General features: G+C 44.6%; 1 protein-coding gene across 1 annotated transcript; it reads right to left on the bottom strand.

Annotated features, from left to right (window-relative positions):
- Positions 1 to 1,777: 1,777 nt before the first annotated feature.
- SLC30A9 (solute carrier family 30 member 9) lies at positions 1,778 to 19,649 on the bottom strand. Its single transcript, XM_061552366.1, has 19 exons — positions 19,314 to 19,649; positions 17,764 to 17,869; positions 17,325 to 17,588; positions 15,934 to 15,981; positions 15,358 to 15,457; positions 14,008 to 14,100; positions 13,446 to 13,528; positions 13,288 to 13,346; positions 11,602 to 11,669; positions 10,540 to 10,642; positions 9,853 to 9,908; positions 8,950 to 9,085; positions 7,596 to 7,635; positions 7,097 to 7,168; positions 6,519 to 6,626; positions 4,786 to 4,951; positions 4,044 to 4,173; positions 3,071 to 3,184; positions 1,778 to 2,264 (listed from the first exon to the last, which is right to left on the bottom strand). Exons 2-19 carry the CDS (start codon positions 17,852 to 17,854, stop codon positions 2,220 to 2,222), a joined length of 1,776 nt encoding a protein of 591 aa, XP_061408350.1. The 5' UTR covers positions 17,855 to 17,869; positions 19,314 to 19,649; the 3' UTR covers positions 1,778 to 2,219.
- Positions 19,650 to 20,152: the final 503 nt, after the last annotated feature.

Raw genomic sequence — 20,152 nt, 5'->3', positions numbered from 1 at the left:
CCACTGCTGTATTATTATACGTGGAAACAATTTGTAAAGAGCAACAATATTAGTTTTTCGACGCAAAAGAATCCCAAACAGAGTCTCGTGGTCACTTTTGCATTAATCTTTGTCACGCGGTAAGGCTTCATTTGCGATCACAGTTACACAGGCAGCTCACCCAGAGAAATCAGGTGCAAAAATTATTGTGATGTCCAGGCTGCCTTGTAATCTGTGGGTTTTTTTGAGATGCTTGTATCTAAACCCAACATTTGTTTGAGCAGGCAAGCTCCGGATAAGGTTTGACCATCTGCTGCTGAGATCTGGACGAACGAAATCCAGGCTTTGCCTGCCGAAACAAATGTCGTTATGAAATATATCCGCCTAGAAAAATACAGCGGTTCATGGAAAAGATTGGAGTCAAGGAATAAGCTTGCGTCGATCAATTGCAAAGTCCCGCAAAAGTGCATAACTTAGTAAATCCACTGCTGGATGAGGGCCTCCTCACGCCGTGTGGTTACATGACCATACTTCCAACATGCTCGTCACCGCGGGTTGGTGAAGGGGTTGGCATCGACGTAGTAAGCATTTGATTTTGCTGTACTGCCATATGCTGCAGAACAATGTTGTCCCGTGGATGCATTCTGGGTGATTTGGCCAGAGACAACCAGGTTTTATAGCTTTTGTAATTATTTACTACGCTAGCTCCACACACTGGATTTCCAAATTGCTGTTTCAGTCGAAAAGAGTTTTGCCAATTCAATTAAAATTACCTTTGGGAAATAGCTAACGTCAAGAACAAAAATTGCTCTACAGTGGCCCTCCAGAGGGCACAGGAGAAGAGGGATAGATACTAAAGAGTATGCGCTACTTTTAACAGATATTACACTCAAGCGCCGAGGACAAACGTTTGCACGTCCTTGCCCAGTGTGCGTTTTAATTTTCGCGAATTGATGCGTTGCGTATGCTCTGCGCCCACACGAACCATCGGCTGGCCGTTACGTGTCCTCCGCATCGTTAACGTGAAAACGGTCATCTTCAGCCGCGATACATTCCCGTGTGGCGTCTAAGTGAATGTTGCTCCTACAAGCGGCCCCCGCTCGCCCTCTAGTGGACAATTCGCAACAGAAGTGCGGAGCGCTGCGTTCGCCCCCTCTTGAAGCAGCTGCTATCGTAAGCCCTCAACAGCACAGTTGTGGTGGTGGTGATGGCGGTGACGGTTACCGTACGAAGAGAAGGGAAAACGAGAAACATTCTGAAATGTTTTAAATAACGGAATAGTGACACGTTTAGGCAAGAGTACATTACGAAATCCGATTTCATAAGGACTGCCAAGTAGGTCTGTTATGTTTCATCCTCCGCCCCACCTCGCGACTTGAACGTCATGATTTGGGTCGTATTTTTAAAATCCAACATCACAGTGGCTTCCATAATCTTCTTCATTAGTCTGGGAGGCGTCACGTGAATTGGGAACGTACGGCATAAATGATGGATCCTCACACGAGGGTAAGAATCGATTTTAATCGATGAAATCGACAATTTGTTACACCCCTACCCGCAAACGGACGAGATGCGATCGCTGCTGAGAACAGCACCAGTTTGAAATTCTCTGCTGGCGACACGGTCAACAAGGATCAGGTTTGTACATTCACAAGGGGCGGCACGGAACGCACTCGGCAGAAAAACGGGAGGTTTCGACTCGCCCTGTTTAAACGCGGGATGCCGATTCACGACGTCAGACATTACAGGGAATCTGGCCTGAGCACTGCAGTCCGTCACGAAACTTTATAACCTGCTCTAAACATCGAGTTTTTATCTTATTTGCGATATAACATTACGTAGATATTAGTAGCCGGCACAGCGATCGGTGGAACAAAGTTACTACTGCGTCTAAAGACATAAAGTGCACTTGACCACAGTCGCTTTAAGTGGAAAGCGAGAGGAGCAGGAGGAGAATGCACAAGGACACGACAAAAAAAAACACAAAGAAGCTACGAACGTCACTTGAGCCCGTAGACGCGTGCTCGGAGCCGGTCGAGCGATTGTGATGCAGCGGTCGTGGTTTTGAAACGCCTCCGAGACGGGGGCGGCTTGGTCTGTGTTGACGCCACGGTGGCCCGTCGATGGCTTTCCTCGTCTCTGCCGCCGCCGCCCCCCACTCCAAGTCCACGCCAAGTTGGAGGTTGACTGGCGGGCCCGGCCGCAAGGGGTGGGACGGCGGGTCGGGTCTGTGGGTGACCTCACAAAATTTCCAGGTCCACGTGACGCACCTCCGGATTTTGTTTCTGAAAAGGGGATTACAGCAAATGCAACCGAGTAAATTGCGGCGCGGATACGTGACCGAGGGGTGAGACGAGCGAGATACCGTAAGCGGACGACCTTTACGGTCGCCGTCGTTGCAACGATGGCACCCGGCGGAAAGCGGTCGCGAGGTGTGGTGTGTGGTGTGGTATCAACGGCGCGAGCCACAGTGAACCACTGACCCGTGACCGTGACCAGAAGTGTTATTGTATCAAGTCACAGCGTCAATTGTATTTGATATGGCGGCAGAGGTATTCTTAGAATTCTTTAAATCACAAGTTTGTGCCGTGGATGGGTGCTCCGTTTATAAAAAATGTTGCCGCTCTGAAAACATTTTGCGCCTAGTCAGGATTGTTATTGGGGTTCTAGGGGTATGGTAGCTACACAATGTAATGGCCAGATTGATGAAAAGGCAATCGTGCTCCTTGGTTAGACAAAGCCATCCAATGATTCACTTACGCCGCTCACCAGTCACAACTCGATTAATTAATCTCAGTTGTGCAATCACGTTCATTCCATTAGCCGAAATGTCATATTGCCACTTAACTTGCATCGATTATAATCAGTCTTCACAGATGATTCAACGGATGTTATGCAAGAGTAACCATCGACATGAACCGATAACCCGATGCATCATTAACGTGCTTAGTGAGACAAGGAATTTCTTTGGGATACTGCTTCATCCGCAGCTCAGATGTCCTTGGTAGGGCAAACAAGTTTCAATATCTCAGATCCCATCGCTGAGCTGGGCCTGGAAGCTCTTGTTGCACACAGACGAGGGGTCCCGTACCTTGAGCTCCTTTTCCAGCCGGTCCACCTCAGCGCCCAGTGTGTCTACGATGTTCTCCCCGTGCTTCAGCATGAACCCCTCCAGGTCCTCAGCCGTCCGCACCATCTGGATCTCCTGGTGGCGCCGAAAGAACGACAGAACAGGATGAGATGCGGCGTGTTTACAACGAGCGACGGATGGCTCACCATGGCCGGGGAGGGATTTTACCGCCGTGATCGCAACTTGGGGTGGTGATGTGGCTGAGCGGTAGTTTGATTTGCCGCTTGTTACAGCGCCCGCCCTAGTGATAACCGCACTGACCGAAAATGTGTCCTGTCCCGCTTCACAGCGAATGTCAAACACAGTGGACGTCAAAAATGTTGTGACGTGATGTGGGAAAATCACTAGACCATGTGTGTTGGCATCACGGTCCACATTTTTTTTTATTTCCCACAACTTACCACATTTAGTAAACACCACACAGTGATATGGCCATCTACAGTAAAATTACTGCAGACTATATTCATCTGTGAAATGTGGCACCTTTATGATAGCCTTGAGATATAGGAGTGGCGCGAATATCAAGAATAATCATTCTTTTGATTTAATATACTATAACCTTTCTTGTAATGACGAGGCACGGAGCAATTCACACAGTTGTGTCCGACAGATATCTTTCAATATTTAGCGAAACTGTAAAACATAGCAGAGAATATCGTACACCCAGGGGCGTTATTGAAGATGGAGTGGGACCAGACGGATTAGTATAATTTAGGAAAACTATCCTTCATACTGAAATGCAACGTACCAATGTGCCTAAAGAAGAACGGTTTTGATCAGCTATTGCATATGGCTCAGAAACATGGAAAATTCATTTTCATTTTAAGGCAGTGCTGTTGACAAATGTGTTGAGATTTTCTAGCTAAATGTAAGTGGAATATGTACACATATACACATAGATAGATCAAGCAAAGTGCTCCTCGCCCAGCCGTACGTTCAGCATCTGCTCGATGTCCTGCTTCTCCAGGTAAGAGCGTGTCAGCACCCGCCCGTCAAAATCCACCTCCGCCTTGAAGCGCACTTTGTTCATGCCCATGTCGGTGGCCTTCACGTCGTGGATGGCCCTGGCGAGACACAGCAGCGGGGGATGTGGGGGACGTGGGGCAGCAGCCGGAACGACGCGTCTATTAGTCGACTAAAAGATTGTAATTGACCACTCAATGTTGTGGTTGATTCACTTGGGTCTCCTCCTTTATAATGCTAGGGATGTTTGGGCAATTCCATGAAAGGATTGTACTGTCTGAACGAGGCAGGAAACTGGAGTGAATGGATAAAACTTGCACACGCATTATTGGGCACATTTAGAGGTGGGCTATTCGATTAAGTAACCAATTACTCTACCGATTACCGTTTCAACCACTCACATTTGTTCGCAAGTGTGCCATTGTACGCAAGGTGATGGGGAGGGCTTGGTGACATCATCGGCGTCGTGAGCCGCGATGCGCCAGGGGCCGGCTTGTCGGGGGGGTCTCCCACATTCGAGAGGCAGAATGTGGGGGAGGGTCGCTATTTTCAAAGGGCCCAGAGTAATCGATAATATAAAAAAGTTGATAAAAAATTTGTAATCAATCCATGGACTCGATCGATCGACCATTCGAGTTCTATAAACGCAACGCTTGGCGAACAGCACCCGGTCTGCTCCGCTCTGCACTTCCTCCCACACTGCCTCAACTCACCTGACCATGGGGTCGTTCTCCAGGAACTCTGTGATGCGCCTGAGCTGATCGGTCTGGATGGACCGGCCCAGCAGCACCTCGGTGTTAGTGTAGATGAGGAAGGCGGACACGATGCCCAGCAGCGTGCCCACACCCAGCGAGCCCACGCTGTCGTACAGCGGGTTCCCTGCGCGACATGCCACTCGCTCGTCACGCGGCGTCACGTCAACCTTGTTTTGTTGTTTAACCAGGTGAGCACCGAAAAAGACCAAGCAGTGACCGGGGGAATGATTGCTATGTATATAATCGCGATGTATATATGCTGAACTTCTTTTGCATTGTACGTAGCCAACCGTGCGAATCGGAGGTGTGGGGGAAGGACAACATTGAGTAATCTGCGGTGTGATTTTCAAATTTGGCAAATTTGCATCCTGATTCTGGTACATGATACCCGAACTGTGCAAGACATCTCCAAGGTCAACTGATCCTTAAACGTGCACCTGGTGTAATGTATTCATATCAGTACTGGGGAGAAAAAAAAAGCGGCCGGGAGTGGTTATGACCACACCACCTCCTTGTGCGCAGTCCTGGCCTTCGTAAATGCTCACTAAAAGAACTTGCCCTAATAGTCAGTCAAAGGCTATGAAGGGGATCTTCGTATTTGTGTGCGAGTGTGTGTATATCTGTATGTACAGATTATTTTTAATAGTGCTTGCCTGACAAAGGGGGAAGCCCTAAAGGTTAAGTGTATGCATTCATGTAGAGAACGTAATGATGGATGGTGACCATCCACAAACCTCTAACGTGATTAGCCAAATTTATGGGAAGAGCCTGCCCTTTAATATCTGGTATGCATAGCGCGTAGCCCTAATTAGGCCTGTAAACATTAATCCAAACCCTCTGCCCATCCTGGGGATGCAATGAATTGTCTCAACTCTGCATGACAATTCACAAACTGATTGTTTATTCTTTTTTGTACAGGCCCCTCACTCGATGAGCTTAAATAAAACATTTGCATATAATATGCATTCATTGAAACATTACACGTGTTAAATGTACGAATCAATATCGATCAACGAACTGATTAATTATTACACACTTACCCACAATCCACTCTCAACCCAGGGTCAGATTACTCGTAATTATTTGAACCTCGGGGTAAACATTATATTATGCTGCACTGTAACTCCCCTACCCCTGCAGGGCCAGAATACTATATAAGGTTTGGGATAAAGTCAGGGGAATCTGTCGGAGATATCTTGCACCCTTGTTCAAATTGGCTGTTATCTATATTGGGGTGCAAGTATAATAGGCTAACCAAATATGCTGCTGGAGGGGGGGGGGGTCAATCAATCATAACTTTATGGGATGTGTAGAGCTCACATCATATATAGTATCCTGGGGTCAGAATTAAACTAAACAATTTTTATTTTTACAGATAAGGCACAATGAGCTATGTAGCTCTTTGTCAGAAGCGACCTGGCCACAAATAATAGCTCCAACAAAGTGGCTTATCACGTGGACACTTATAGCAGCCAGATACTCTAAACGCACGTTGATTCTAAATGTGGTGGGAAAAACCAGAGGAGCCAGAGAAAATTCCACACGACCACAGCGAGAACATGCAGCTCCAAATATACAAGTGTAAGGGTCAGGATCGAACCCACGACCTCCAGTATACCAGGCGGGGTAGTTAACATCTCGCCACTGAATGTGACGGGGGTCATAATACTTTCTCACATAGTGGGGCTCACCGGTCAGCGACGTGATGCCCATGCATCCGGCGGCGATCACCACCCCGAGCACGGCAGCCGAGTCCTCTAGCAGCACCACGTTGGTGCTGGGGTCCCGACTTCGGAGAACTGCGTGGCGGCACCAACAGGCACAAGAGACAAAAGCCAGAGACCGCAGTCTGGCACCGAGTTCCAAAACCAACCGAGCGTCCGAACATACACAGAAACAACCACCCACCCACCAGCCCCTAACTCACGATGGACTAAGAGAAATTACTGTGATGAAGGGCTCCGGCCCCCACCTCCGTGGACATCCTGTGGCTTGTTGGTGCTGCCCTGGCTGCCCCCCCCCTTGTCTCCCTCGGGTTTGTCCTCGTTTGTGGTGAACCCCCCGGTTGCCTCATCCCGTGTTGTACTGTGGTGTTGCTCTCTCCTCTCTCCTGTGTTTCCCTATCCTGGAGCCCTACCCCAAACCCCCACCACTCACATTCTTGCGTGGTTGTCCTTTCTGGAAACCGTCTTCAAATGCGAGTGCATTAAAAGTACATGTATATGCAAATGCTTGTATTTGTTGACAATACACGACTCAAAGAATGTACCGTAATCGAAGAAGGTCATTCCTTTTGCTCGGGCACCTTTCTTGATTTCATTGATGGCGACGAGAAGGGTGGCTGTGAAAGCAAACGCAGAGATATGTTCAGAGATGCGCTAAGTCACAACTAATATATCTAAAGTAATATAGAACACTGCAAAAAAGTCACTGGTGGAAATTGTAATGACATTCTAGAGAGCTAGTAAGGTGACATTTGGCACAAATACAGTTGGGTGCATAGTTATAACTACAAATAAAAAAACAATGCTTAGAATTTAGGGTCTGAAAGTTTAGTCATGAGGCTAATTTGTTACAGCCTAAAGTTTTAAATTGCTTTAAGTTTAATGCTAAACATTAAAAAAAAATGAGAGTGTGAAGCCCACGAAAAGTGCACACAGCCCACTTGCAAATAAGTCGACTGTATCGGTTACTCAAATGAAACGCATATTCTGTATATACATGCAAATAAAGAAATGTGACGCGCTGGAACAAAAAGGGGAAATTACCTCCTTCAGAAATGAGCGAGCCTCCGAGAATGCAGAAAGCCTGGAATTTCCGACATCACAAAATGAAAATGTTCAACAATGTAACCAAGAATTAGATATCACTACCATATTTTTATGCACACATTATTGCGATAGCCACCAATTCAACAGAGCTTACATTGTAAATGCGGTCATGTAAGAGGATTGCCACCGCTGACACAGAGCGAATGAGATCAATTCACATGCAGTAGTGAGACCCACAGGGGTAGGACCGGACTATGAGAGATGGTGACTGCATGGGGAGGCTTTTATTTATCAGTGGATTGAGAGCGATTGATGATGATGAAAATGCACGTACATTCTTGTGAATATTCTACACACAGCCTTGTGACAGCTACCAATCTCAAAGGTGCGAAGATTGTGGACCTTTTAATATGTAGGTGGTATAAGGATAATAGGACCACTGTAAACTGTATTCATTCTTTTAAGAAATCACCGGTACTCTGCTGTTGCCAATGGTGCATTCACGTGTTGAATGTCACCTACATTAATAACGATCACAACACTGTTCACCATGGAGATTCATGGCATTTTCATAGAAGACTCATGGCAATTTGTTGAGGCCCATAATCCTTTCATTTTAGAGGCGAGAAGTTTCAACTGCAGCAAGGGGATCGTCGTCAACGTTTTTCTGAAATTCCCCACCATAATCATCAGTTTGAAATAAAAATGTACTGTAAACATTGAGCCTATTCGATGCAGCGTGTCCTTTAAAGAATGTGGCCACATATAATGCATCCCACATTTAATGGACTTTTACGGTGGACCACTGAAAAACGAGAAAATAACACTCCTGAAACTAAAACATTTAAAAGATTGCACAAGGCATTTGTGACGTGTTGTTAGCTGTGCCTCCAGACGACGCAGTAACGTCACGCACCAGGCAGTCTCAGTTAAGTCCTGTACTGTCGAGTATTTACTTAAGCATTGGGCTGAGCCTTCCAGAAGTTGCACATGATGATCATGATCGGTGGTTTTCAGTGCTGTTCCTTGCTAACTTTTACATTTGGAAACATGCATATAAAACAAAAGCAATACAAATAACATTACCAATTATAAACGGACTAATTTAATCTTCATGACCATAATGGGGTTTTATTAAGAAAATGGATGAACCTTGGCACTCCTCCCCTGCATTAAGCTTGGTATTGTGAGGACAGACTGTATATCCACACACAATCTCAAGACAGCAGCTTAGTGCTCCGATCTGAGCCATCCGGCCACTTCTCGAGGCCGGAAGTTTAATCTGCATTTGCAGCTTGCCCTTCCTCTAAGCCCATCGAGAGAGAGAGATAGAAAGAGAGGCAGTACTGACCCACAGCAGCGATTGGATGGCGTGTGGGTGAAGCAGCCCCATGACCCCGTGGTACCAGGACAGCCCGGCGCCCATCATGAAGATGCCCACGCCACTGATGAGCGACGCGATGTAGCGCATGTTGCTAAAGCCGTACCTGCGGGAAAAGCGGCGGACGGTATTACTAGGCGAATACAGAAAAAAAAAAAACCTCTCGAAGCTGGACTCGAGTAAGCCAGAATTTGTTGCAAGCCAGGAGGCTGTATATATAAGGATAAATAAAGCAAAAAAAACGTCCAAACTGGAACACTGTTGGCGTGCCAATGAACTTGCTCGTCGTAAGAAACGGTGTATTGTGATCAATTGTATATAATGTGTTTATTATCTTTAAACTAAAGTTAACTTTTTAGGCAAGGCCCACATGATTTATATAAGTTACGAATAGTCTTGCTGGAATTAGGAATAAGCCAGAAATGCTATACAAAGCAAGTCAATTAATAACTAACTTCTGATCGCAACACAATTCACATGCTTATTAAGCTGTCTGTAGTCAGATATAGCAGTCAGTATTAATTAAAGTATTTGGTGGTAAAAAAATTGTACATGTAATTTATGCGGGTTGGGTTTGTGCGCTTTCGCGTTTATGCGTCGAACCTATTTCTACCCAAAATCTGCTTCATGCGGATTGAATTCACTCATGCGGCTATGCGGTCAGACTTGGGACAACATTGTTTGTGTACTGTATGTACTACTCGGCAGGCGGTGCATTGTGGGTTGGGTGACTGTGGCCTACGATGCTACGCGATTTCGCTTTGTGTGCCCCCTTTTTTTTAAAGCATCTCCTGCATAAAGCTGAGTGAAAATCTATGGTTAGACTGGAAGAGGCTGAACGGGAAGTGACAGAGTGCACATCGGTCTACTCACGGATGATTCGGATCAGGATTTTTGACCGAGTGATAGATTCCCAGCGCGAGAATGGCCTGAAAATCACAACGCACGTACAACATTAGTACGTTAGTGCTGCAAATAAATTTCACTAATCTACATGGTGTCAAGACTCGGAGCTTTCATGGATAAAAAAATATTAATTCGAGTCAATTTTATACGCTACCAAGTGAAATTATTGAATGAAGAGATGAAAGATCATTTTAATGGTTGTTATTAAATCATCATTCCTCGGCATGCTAGTCTTCCATAACTACTCATATAATGATGCGATAACTTCTCACTTAGGCATGCAACAATGCCGCAATTAAAACCCATTATTACTGATAATTCGTTTTAGGAAACATTTATTTACACCTTACACAAGTTATATGCACATTTCATTCAATCAAAACTCTTGAGGCTAAATGGCAGGAGCAAGACAGAAGCAAGGGACACAATAATAGAGACAGTTCAAATGGGACAAAAAATATTCGACCTCTGATTGAACTGTTGTGACATTTCATCCAGTCGCGCAGGGTGTTGCGTAACATACGGCCGTGGCACATGCCTGGAGGCTCCGGTTTTTTACTGGTCTCGTCATTATCTCGTTCGACAGACAGAAGCGGATGGTACCCAACAACTAAGCTGGGCCGGGAAGAGCGATTCACCTGATTAGGGGCTCACCTGGTTGGCCGTGTCGGAAAGCGAGTGGATGGCTTCAGAAAACATGCTGCTTGAGCCCGTGTGCAGCCAGGCCAGCAGCTTGAATACGAAGTTCAGCCCATTTCTGGAAGTACAGAGATTTACCAGCGAGCGTGTATGTATACATCTGGCGAAGTGGTTCGTGAACTACACTACGAACCCGGTGAACCAGGTACGATTTCCGCTCACGGTCAACACGAGTGTTATTTGAAACGGTCCTGGGCTTCCCCCAGGTCGACTCGGCCTCATGAGTAGCTGGAACAAAGTCTAAACATTTCCACTCGGGAGATAAAGGTGGCCGGGTGTGGTGGTGGCCACCAATCCCCCTGTGTTCCGTGCTGGCCTTCATAGGTGCTTGCTAACAGTATTTGCCTCAAAAGTTTGTGTATGCCACAAAGGGTTTTTTTTGCCTTTGTTTCTTGTACATATGAGTACATTCCAGGGAGCAGCGGTTCATGCAGTGTGGTACAGTTACAGCAAACTAGGGTCCAATTCTGTTGTTTTTTCTGCGCTCGCTACACTTTGGTATCAATAAGAGCAGGGTGTGCATTCAATGCAACCATTTTAGAGCACAGCAACTCCTCGCTTATCGCGTGTGCACACAACGCGTTTTCGCGATAACGAGGTTCCTCCATTTGGGAACACTTTTCGCACAACGCGCCCGGCACAACGCGGAACGCGCACTGTTATAACACGGTCTCCGAGTGGTTGAAGACAAAGTACTTTCTTGAGCTGCGCAGATAAGCGGTAGTATACAGTACACAGAATAATACAGTAACGTGGCGACGCACCCTCAGCTATTTGTCCCGCCATCTCACTGCGTGTGTGCGTCCATCGTATCTCGCCAATCTTTATCATCACATTATTTATGGGGCATTGTCGTTTCACGCGTTCATCGCTTAACGTGGCACATGTCAGAAACTACGCGTCAAAACGAGGACGACCTGTATAGTAGAATATATATATCAAAAAGTGACCACAAATGAACTTGTTGCATACGTCTGGGTGCACCTCGTGTTGTTCCGTAACGTCGTGTGACCTTACATGCAGATGGCTACCATGACCACCTTCCCAGGCCCTTTCATGAAGGCGCCCGTCGTGCTTGCTTTGGGCTGCCAACACAAAGTCGTAGAAGCAATTATAGCGATTTGTAAAAAAAACTGGAAAAATAATCAAGTACGGATTCTGCAACGCTTTGCAACACACGTTTGTCCATGCAAGTATTTAAATCACGACGATAATAATCACATTTATTTGTCCAGCGCCATATATCGTAGGCAATGTCACAAGGCCGAGGCCTGTGGCAACGCTCGAGTGGAGAGGCGCCGGTGACTTTTGCTCTAAGTTCCAGAGGCTGCGCTAAAAACAATGATTTAAAATATTTGTTGAGATAGGATGGGATGCATTGTCATCTGCCAGAGCGTTCCAGACCGATGGAGGAGACTCGAAATGCTCTACCGGCCATTACGGTTCTGGTCGGCAGAATCACGAGCGAGGATTTTCTGGCCGATTGCAGACGGCTGATCGACAATAACCCGAGCGCTTGCGCCAGGCGCACACAAGAAGCTGTACGTCCATAGGACGCGAATAGACAATAGGGTTTGGACAGCGCATCTGCCAGGGGAGCGTGCGAGCATCCCTTTGAACAATTCGGACGATTTTCTCGAAGGTGAATCGCTAATAAGGTCACTGCATCGCGCGCTTTCGAATGCGCTTCTGTGGCCATCTGGAACGCTCTTCCTTCCGATATTTGGAAGCCACTGGAGCTATGCACTTTTAAATCAAGATTGAAAACTAATTTCTTAAAAACTGTTTTTTTTGTGTTTTGTCCTTCCCCCGCACCTCCGATTATCACGGTTGGCTACGTACGGTGCGAAAGAAGTCCAACATACATAGATAATATCAATGCAACTTTATACTCATGTTAAATATTATGTTTACGAGTTGTTATACACACATCACCTCTAATAGATGGACAGATGTAATGCATTAATGCTTTCAACCTTAATGGGAAGCATTAACAGTGTACAGGGTGACTTTGTGTAACTAACACTTTGAGCGGGTGGCATTATTTGGCCCAGAACATAAGCACTGACAAGGCGAAGGTACTGCAGCCCAGTAGCATGCTTATAAGAGCGTAATTGACATTCAATCAAAAATAAACATCCACAATTCAATTACAACTCAACAAATTAGATTTTCCCAAACAACAATTAGGCCTGCTTAAATGTTTACATTTATATAGATAAAATAAATCAAGGTTCAACCCTAGCCCTGGCCTCATTACTTAACCTTACAATTGTAAAGCCAGAAATTGAATTACCGGTAGCATGCAATGAAGAGTCAAAACTGTTAGATTTGGCTCAAGTTTGGGATACTAACGCGCGGATGTTTTGCGAGTGGTCAAAGATGTAGAGAAAACTTTTTTAATGCAATGCCATATCGTAATTTTGCGCTCCCATTTTTCACAAATTGGATAGATGAGAGGTTGATACTTCATATGCAGGTCCTTTTAAAGTTATTTTTTTATGGTTCCATAAACATTTGATATAAGATGTCTTTCTTTTTATTGACGAAAGGCTGAAAAACCGACTTGATCCAATACAAAGCTGGTGTAATATCGACTTCAATAATAAATGGTGGTGGTCAGACCGCGGTGCAATAAATAATACATGCGCGAACACGCTATTCATTACGACGGACAACGGAGTTCCGAGAAAAAACATTTACCTTTGTTTCGCCAAAAAATTCCTTATATTCCTTCAGTAGCTTGTGGGTCCTGAAAACATCTGTAAATACAGCAGGCGTTTATTAGATTTAATATTTAAAGTTGCGGTCTTGAATAAAGGATGAGTTAAGGGATGGGTGGTGGGTGACTGGCCACACACTTTCTTTGTATTCTTCCTCGATCACCATTCGACGCCGCCTCTCCCGTGCCAGAGCGTCCAAGCTGCCCCACACATCCAGCGCCCTGCCACACACACACACACACACCACCAGTTAAACAAAGACGAACAACGGCTACCCCCGTGTAGCATCAACAGTGCTGTTCGCGAGCACCTATGAAGGCCAGCACGGAACTCGAGGGGGTGGGTGGCCCAGCTCCACACCCGGCTGCCTTCGTCTCCCTAGTGGCGATGTCTACACACCGCACAAGGTACTCATTTGAGGCTGTCGACCTCGGGGAGGCCCAGGATCGGTTCAGATAATCATCACCATTGTTGGCCGTGGGAATCGAACTCTGGCGGCCGGATTCATTGTGCAGCACGCGAACTGTTGCATTACCGTACCCCACATTGTTAAAACATTCACCAAGTCACCAATAGCCACCCTTGATTAGCTAAGCTTAATCAAGGGTGGCTGCCCAGTTTTGAACTAACAATATCAGCAGTGTCAGCTCACTGCTCAAGACACCTGAGCCACCCAGCCAGCTTCATGAGAAGTGCTTACTTTGCTTCTATGTCCAAACGCAGGAACACGGTGAAGGCTTCCGAGTCATCATGAGGACTTCTCCTGCGAATCTTCCGCAGTTTTTCCAGGTCACTGCAGACGACAATGCCAGTTCACCTACAACTCCGACAGCATTTTAATTACCGTATATTTATAAAGTAGCAGCTCTTACACTATTGTTTTTGTAATTGTCATAAGTTCATAAAGTAGTACCCATCAAACAAACATGTTGCGAGGTCGCAGGGTTTAATATCAGCGGGGTTTGCGACCCAACAAAATATATTTACATACTCGGCACACTACATATAGTATTCCAGTGGCTATTCCTCTGGCTACCAGTCATGTCCCTGCTTCGGTTTACCAGCGACACAGAACATATTCAGTGAGAAATTAAGCCCTGGAAAGTGCCATATATGTATAATAAATGGCCTGCCCATGCCTGTACCGGTTGTAGGGAGTATATGACCATACTTCACCATGCTGGTCAGTGCGGGGAGCACAGATGTGGAAGCATAAAAGTACAGTACATCAATAGATGTTGCTGCATTGCCCTGATTGCCCATCTAGGCACAATCCAGGTTCAAGCCTACTTATCTTCCAATATCTGATGATATACGGTGAGATTTGCAGATGTTGCATGTCACAATATTCAAGGAACACAATTACAGAAAATTAATTGTTGTTTAAATTGATGTTTTAAAATACAATGATAAGTGGTATATCAGCCAAGGCGTTACATAATTACATGTGATGCGACATCATTGTGATTAAAGAGCTGGAATGGAAACAAATGAATTATTACAATCTTGAATATACAAAAGGTATTCTTTAAGTCATTATGAAATATTTTTACCCATTTTGAAAATAATCTCACAAAAGTAGGAACGTAAACAATTTGTCAATTTTCTATTCTGTATTATAATTTTTTTACATGAATGCCAAAGGTGAAAAATGATGTCATAGTCCAGAGTGAATGTACACATTTGTTGTGTAATGTTTATTTTAGTGCTGTGTAGTATTATACTGTCATAAAGAAAAAAAGTTCTTTCCGTGGCATTTTGACATTGACTCCACCTACTGAAGTTGTTATTTCACTCATCAGCTTACCAGCACAGCTGCAAAGCATTTTTTTAAAGAGTAAGCCTTATGCATACAACAATCAGTTTCTCTTTGATGCTAAACGAGCATGTTTCAGTACCTGCTATTCAGACAGAATTCTGCCACAAACTATTTCACTCATCAGCTGACCAGCGCAGCTGCATAACAAGTTTTTCGTTTTTTTTTTACGAGTAAGCCTTAATTGTTCAACAATCAGCTGCTCTTTGATTCTAAACGAGCAGGTTTCAGTACCTGCTATTCAGACAGAATTCGTTCATGGCCCGCACGGCCGTGATGAAGTTGTTTTGGGTGTAGCGGGTTCCATACTCCCGCTTTTTGAGCACAGGTTTCACTGAGGAGGGTGCATACGGTAAATCATGGAACACAGTGTAAAAAGCAACAGGGCAAAAACACAACCAAGTTTTAAAGGCATACATGACTTCAATCACAGAGTCAGCTGAAGCAGCCTCACTCGACTTGCGAGTTAATTTAACCTGACGAAGAGCAAAGCAGTTTGAGCGAAACGCTACAAGCTGTTAAATTTAGTCGTGAAAAGTCTTGAACCACCGGTGAGAAGCTGCATTGGTCCAGAATTTGATCAAGACATTGGCAAGTATACAAATATCTTTGTAAACGTGACAATCTTTGTCGGATGGTGAATGGTTCATGAAAAAAATGTTGGCCTAAAACTACCACTCGGCCACACCCAAAAATACATATGGATCATTGTATTGGCTACGATAAAAAAAAACCTTACATTTTAAGATTACACTGAAACCAAAAGAGATTCGTGAAATGTGTAACTGAAAGTTTTAAAAACAGACATACCTCGAATCTGTATCTGTTCGGGCGGAAATGAGGCCAGAACTGTGCTTGCTGAAAAACAATGCAACGTTGTCACAAACATTTCATGTAGGACACTATGTTGTTTTTTTGCTAATGTAATAGATGATAATTTTCACAATGCAGTGAAACACAATACAAAAGATAAATGTGTATTGTGATTAACAATGATATGAACTGACAATGCGAAATACAAATTTAGATTCTGACTTTTAGATATTGGACAGCTTTGGAAAACAAGTCAATTCCAGTTCTTACTAGGGTCCATTATTTCAAGTGTTGCACATATTTCGTATGGCTCGTAAAGAAAATTAGACTCCATTCTGACATTAGCTAATCAAAGACATTTAATAGCTACCCTATTTATGTTCAACGTTTTATTTCATTTGTGTTATTGTAATGCACCTGCAAATCGTATTATACAGTATTTCCATTGCTGGAATTGAATTGCATCTTTCTCATTCCATTTTGCCTTAATGTCATGTTCATGTTTAGAACTTATTACTGGTTTATTGTATTAATTGAAGGTTATTCATTTTGTTTCATTTTCATTTCAATTTTCCTCTGTAGTTCATTTGATTTAGTTTTTGTTCTATGACGCAACTATTTTTACCCAAAGCCTTCTTGGAAAAAAGTACTTGCAAACTTAATTGGCCTTTACCAGCTTAAATAACGAATATCTGACTGCACTATGAACCTGGTGACCTGGGTTCCATTCCCAGCATATGCTAACATGAAGGGTAATTGATATCTGAAACAGTCGTATGCACCCTCACATTTAATCCAACCCACATTTACCAGTCTCCATGACTGACATGGCATGGGGAGGTTTAAATTTGGCAGTGGATGTAATAAATTGCTGTACATGTATTAATGTTTCACTCAGGACTCACCTGGGGCTTTCAGCCCAAGTGGCCTCTTACTAGGGTTCAATACCCCATTGGGATTTTCAGCCTCAATGGACTTTTACCAGGGTTAAAAAGAAAGAATATAAATGCTGTCATGGTGTCATGATTAGCACACTGAACTCAATATCCTGGTAGGGTAGTTGAAACAATAATCTAGTTTCTGAAATCACCCACCTCTGTCCATCCAGCAGTAAAAAAATGTTCAAACCAGCTACCCAATTGGCAAGTTGCATGTGGTGGGGTAAAGTGTGAGTACTCTACACCTCTTCCAAGATGTGTGGCCAGTATGAAAAAGTGGGTCAAAATACTGTCTAGGGGGGCTCTCTACACATCCTTCTATACACTCTCTAGTGCAGACCCTTCTGCTAGCGGTGGTATGAGCAAATAATTTCAGGGATGCACCTTAACTTTTACCCAAACAAATAACATCTATCATCTGTCCTTCCAATTGCACTCCCAGCTCGTTACCATTCAGCGGCCTGGTCGTAGCAGCTTGAGTTGCCGAGTCTGGTGGTGACGCGGCGGCTTCTTTCCTGATGGTCGCTCCAGTTTCCGTCGTCGCACCATTTTTAGCGGTGTCCTTGGCGCCTCCACCTTCCTGGTCGGTGCCGCCTTGACTGATGTTACCGCTGCTGTAGAACCGAGTGACGGCTCCGGAACGGGCACACCCAAGGCAGTGCACCAGCGGTTGCAGGGCAGGCCGCTGCCCACCAAGGCAAACCCCAACAAAGTCTGATGACCACGGAAACACAAAGCAACAAAAGTGGCCGAGAGAGCAACTGTGCACCGCTTACATATTCACCAATCATCAGCTGATGAGAAAACAAAACATATACATTATTCGAGGTAAACCGAGACCAAAACAGCTGACAGCTGAACAGTTATTGTCGGCAAAATTGCCACATACCGTAAGAAGTTCGTTTTAGCTGTGTTTGATGACAAACAGCGAACACTTTACGGATGAACTTTAGCTGTCTCCTTGAGATTCCTTGCAACATGTTTTCAAAGGTCACCTGCAGAATGTAAAGAATATAAATCAGTTGCTTATCCAGGAAAGGTTTTGATGAACTCTTATTGAGATGTGTCCTGTGTTGGTATTTTGGCCAATGTATTTTCCCGTTTGTCACATGGCAACCCAGCAGATATGGCAGTTTCACAAATCTCTTCCTAATCCACAAACCCTTTCCTCCAAAATACGATTACGAATGAACGTGCTGAAACGTGTGTCCATTTAAACCAGACATGTTAGCCTAATAGGATGAGCACATAGTATTAGATGAACAAGCATCAGACCAGATGTTTTGAACAGGAATTTGCCCCATGTTTCGCCGTGTCCTGTAATTGTTATGTAACACGAATTCTACACGCGTTCACATTTGAACTCGGACGTTACATTTAAGTCGATTGTCACATGCGTTAGTGGTTAACACACATAGACAGAAACAACACCACAGCTGTTTATAAACAATTATGAGCAGCGTTTTAAGCAGACAGCAGTGACAACGCATTCATTCGAAACAATACTGGTGGCGTATGCATTCATATCCATTACAGTACTGTATATTGATTTCCCAACATTGTTTTTAATTAAATAAAACAGATTGCAACGTCACTTGCTCTACAGAGAAATATAAATTGATGGCGGCTTTAGGATAAGCTAGAACAACAATAATACCAATGATTCACATCGTTAAGTCTTCTTCCGATAAGCCTAAAGGCCAATAACACCAATTATTAACACAAAGACCCCTAGAGATCAACTACACAGTACAGTACTGGTAAATGTCTTGGCGATTAACAATAAGAACAACAATAATGATACAACTGTTCTTGCAATGAATTATGATATCAATACTGGTGAATATATTCTCGACTGTAATGGCAACATTAATTCCAACGTAGCTAAGTGTCCTTGAGATTAACTAAATAACAAAAATAACTAGAATAAACATTGATAGGTGTTATCGACGTAATTATAGCGACCACAATAACAGAGATAGTGTCCTTGTGCTAAACTAACGACAACAATGACCATCGCCATCCCAATCATCACAATTTTCCTCGTTTTTTTTCCGATTAACAGTTGGTTACGTACGGTGCGAAAGAAGTTCAACGCGCATACAATTCAAACTATGAGGATAACAAGCAAACGCATTTAACATACGAGTACGCGTCCTCGATATGACATGAGGGCAAATATAAAACCTTAACAATGAGGCGATTGTGGGAACGGGTACAGTTAGTGTATTATGATTAACACAGTTAAAGTGTCCTTGACATAAACTATACAAACAACAACCTCAGTACGGTCACGTCTAAAACATTCAGTTCATGCGCAACGATAGCAGCACTGGACAGTGATGAATGTCCACGGCGTGGGAAGGCATCCATCCAGCAGTGGAGAGACAATATCTAGAGCCGGCGATGATGATAACAAGCAAAACATTGTCCGCGTACCAAGTCACCGAAGCGGCTTCAACAGTAGGCCGCGGACGAGCCCCCGCTCTGTCCTAGTCGCCTCTACCGGAATCGGAGCACCTCGGCCGGGAGGCCGCCTGGTGGACACGGCCCACGACCCGGGGACCGGTCTCGGGGTGGGAGACGAAGCCGGTTTCTCGGAGCGAGTTTCCCTGCGGGGTCCAGGCGGAGAGAGCCGTCTTCTCGGTGCTTTGACGGAGTGTTCAGATGAGAATCGCGGCGATGTAGCGGCTGCGAGGTGCAGGAGAACGCGAGCCCGGGGCTTGAGCGAGCAATCGACGCCCGCTGCCTTCCATTGATGCGCGAAACTCAACGGGAATCGATTCGGCGGACGGTTGTTGGATCGGATCGATTGGTCAGCCTGATTGGAATTATTTTGTTTCTTCGTTTATGCATTGACCGGCGTGGTGAAGTATGGTCAAACAACAACGATAATCGTTACCCCTCAAGGCGTGGGGGAGGCTTTTAATCCAGCAGTGGATTGGCCATGGCTGAGGTTGATGATGATCCGTGTAACGATTCGATTTTCTACGAGATTTGTGGAATCGGTGAAATATTAGCTTGTGCTGAAACGCATCACGTTATTTTATACTTTAACATTCTTAAAACACGCATTTGGCTCCTTAAGAGAGGCAGGATCATGTTGAATTGATAAAGTTAATGAGCATTTCACAGGAATGACGGTCAAGGGTGCGAAAGTTGCACACTGTTTCTCGAGTCTCTGTACCGGACTCAGAAAAAAATATAATCTGAGAATATTTAACGTAGAAGGGAAATAATAAAATATTATTTCCATATTATTTCCCTTCTACGCGACT

This window comes from Lethenteron reissneri, chromosome 16 (assembly GCF_015708825.2).
Source record: "Lethenteron reissneri isolate LAM-NWPU_2019-01 chromosome 16, ASM1570882v1, whole genome shotgun sequence".
In the NCBI taxonomy this organism is placed as follows: Eukaryota; Metazoa; Chordata; class Hyperoartia; order Petromyzontiformes; family Petromyzontidae; genus Lethenteron; species Lethenteron reissneri.
The sequence above is the reverse complement of the archived record's forward strand: the minus strand, read 5'-3'. Positions and strand labels throughout refer to the sequence as shown.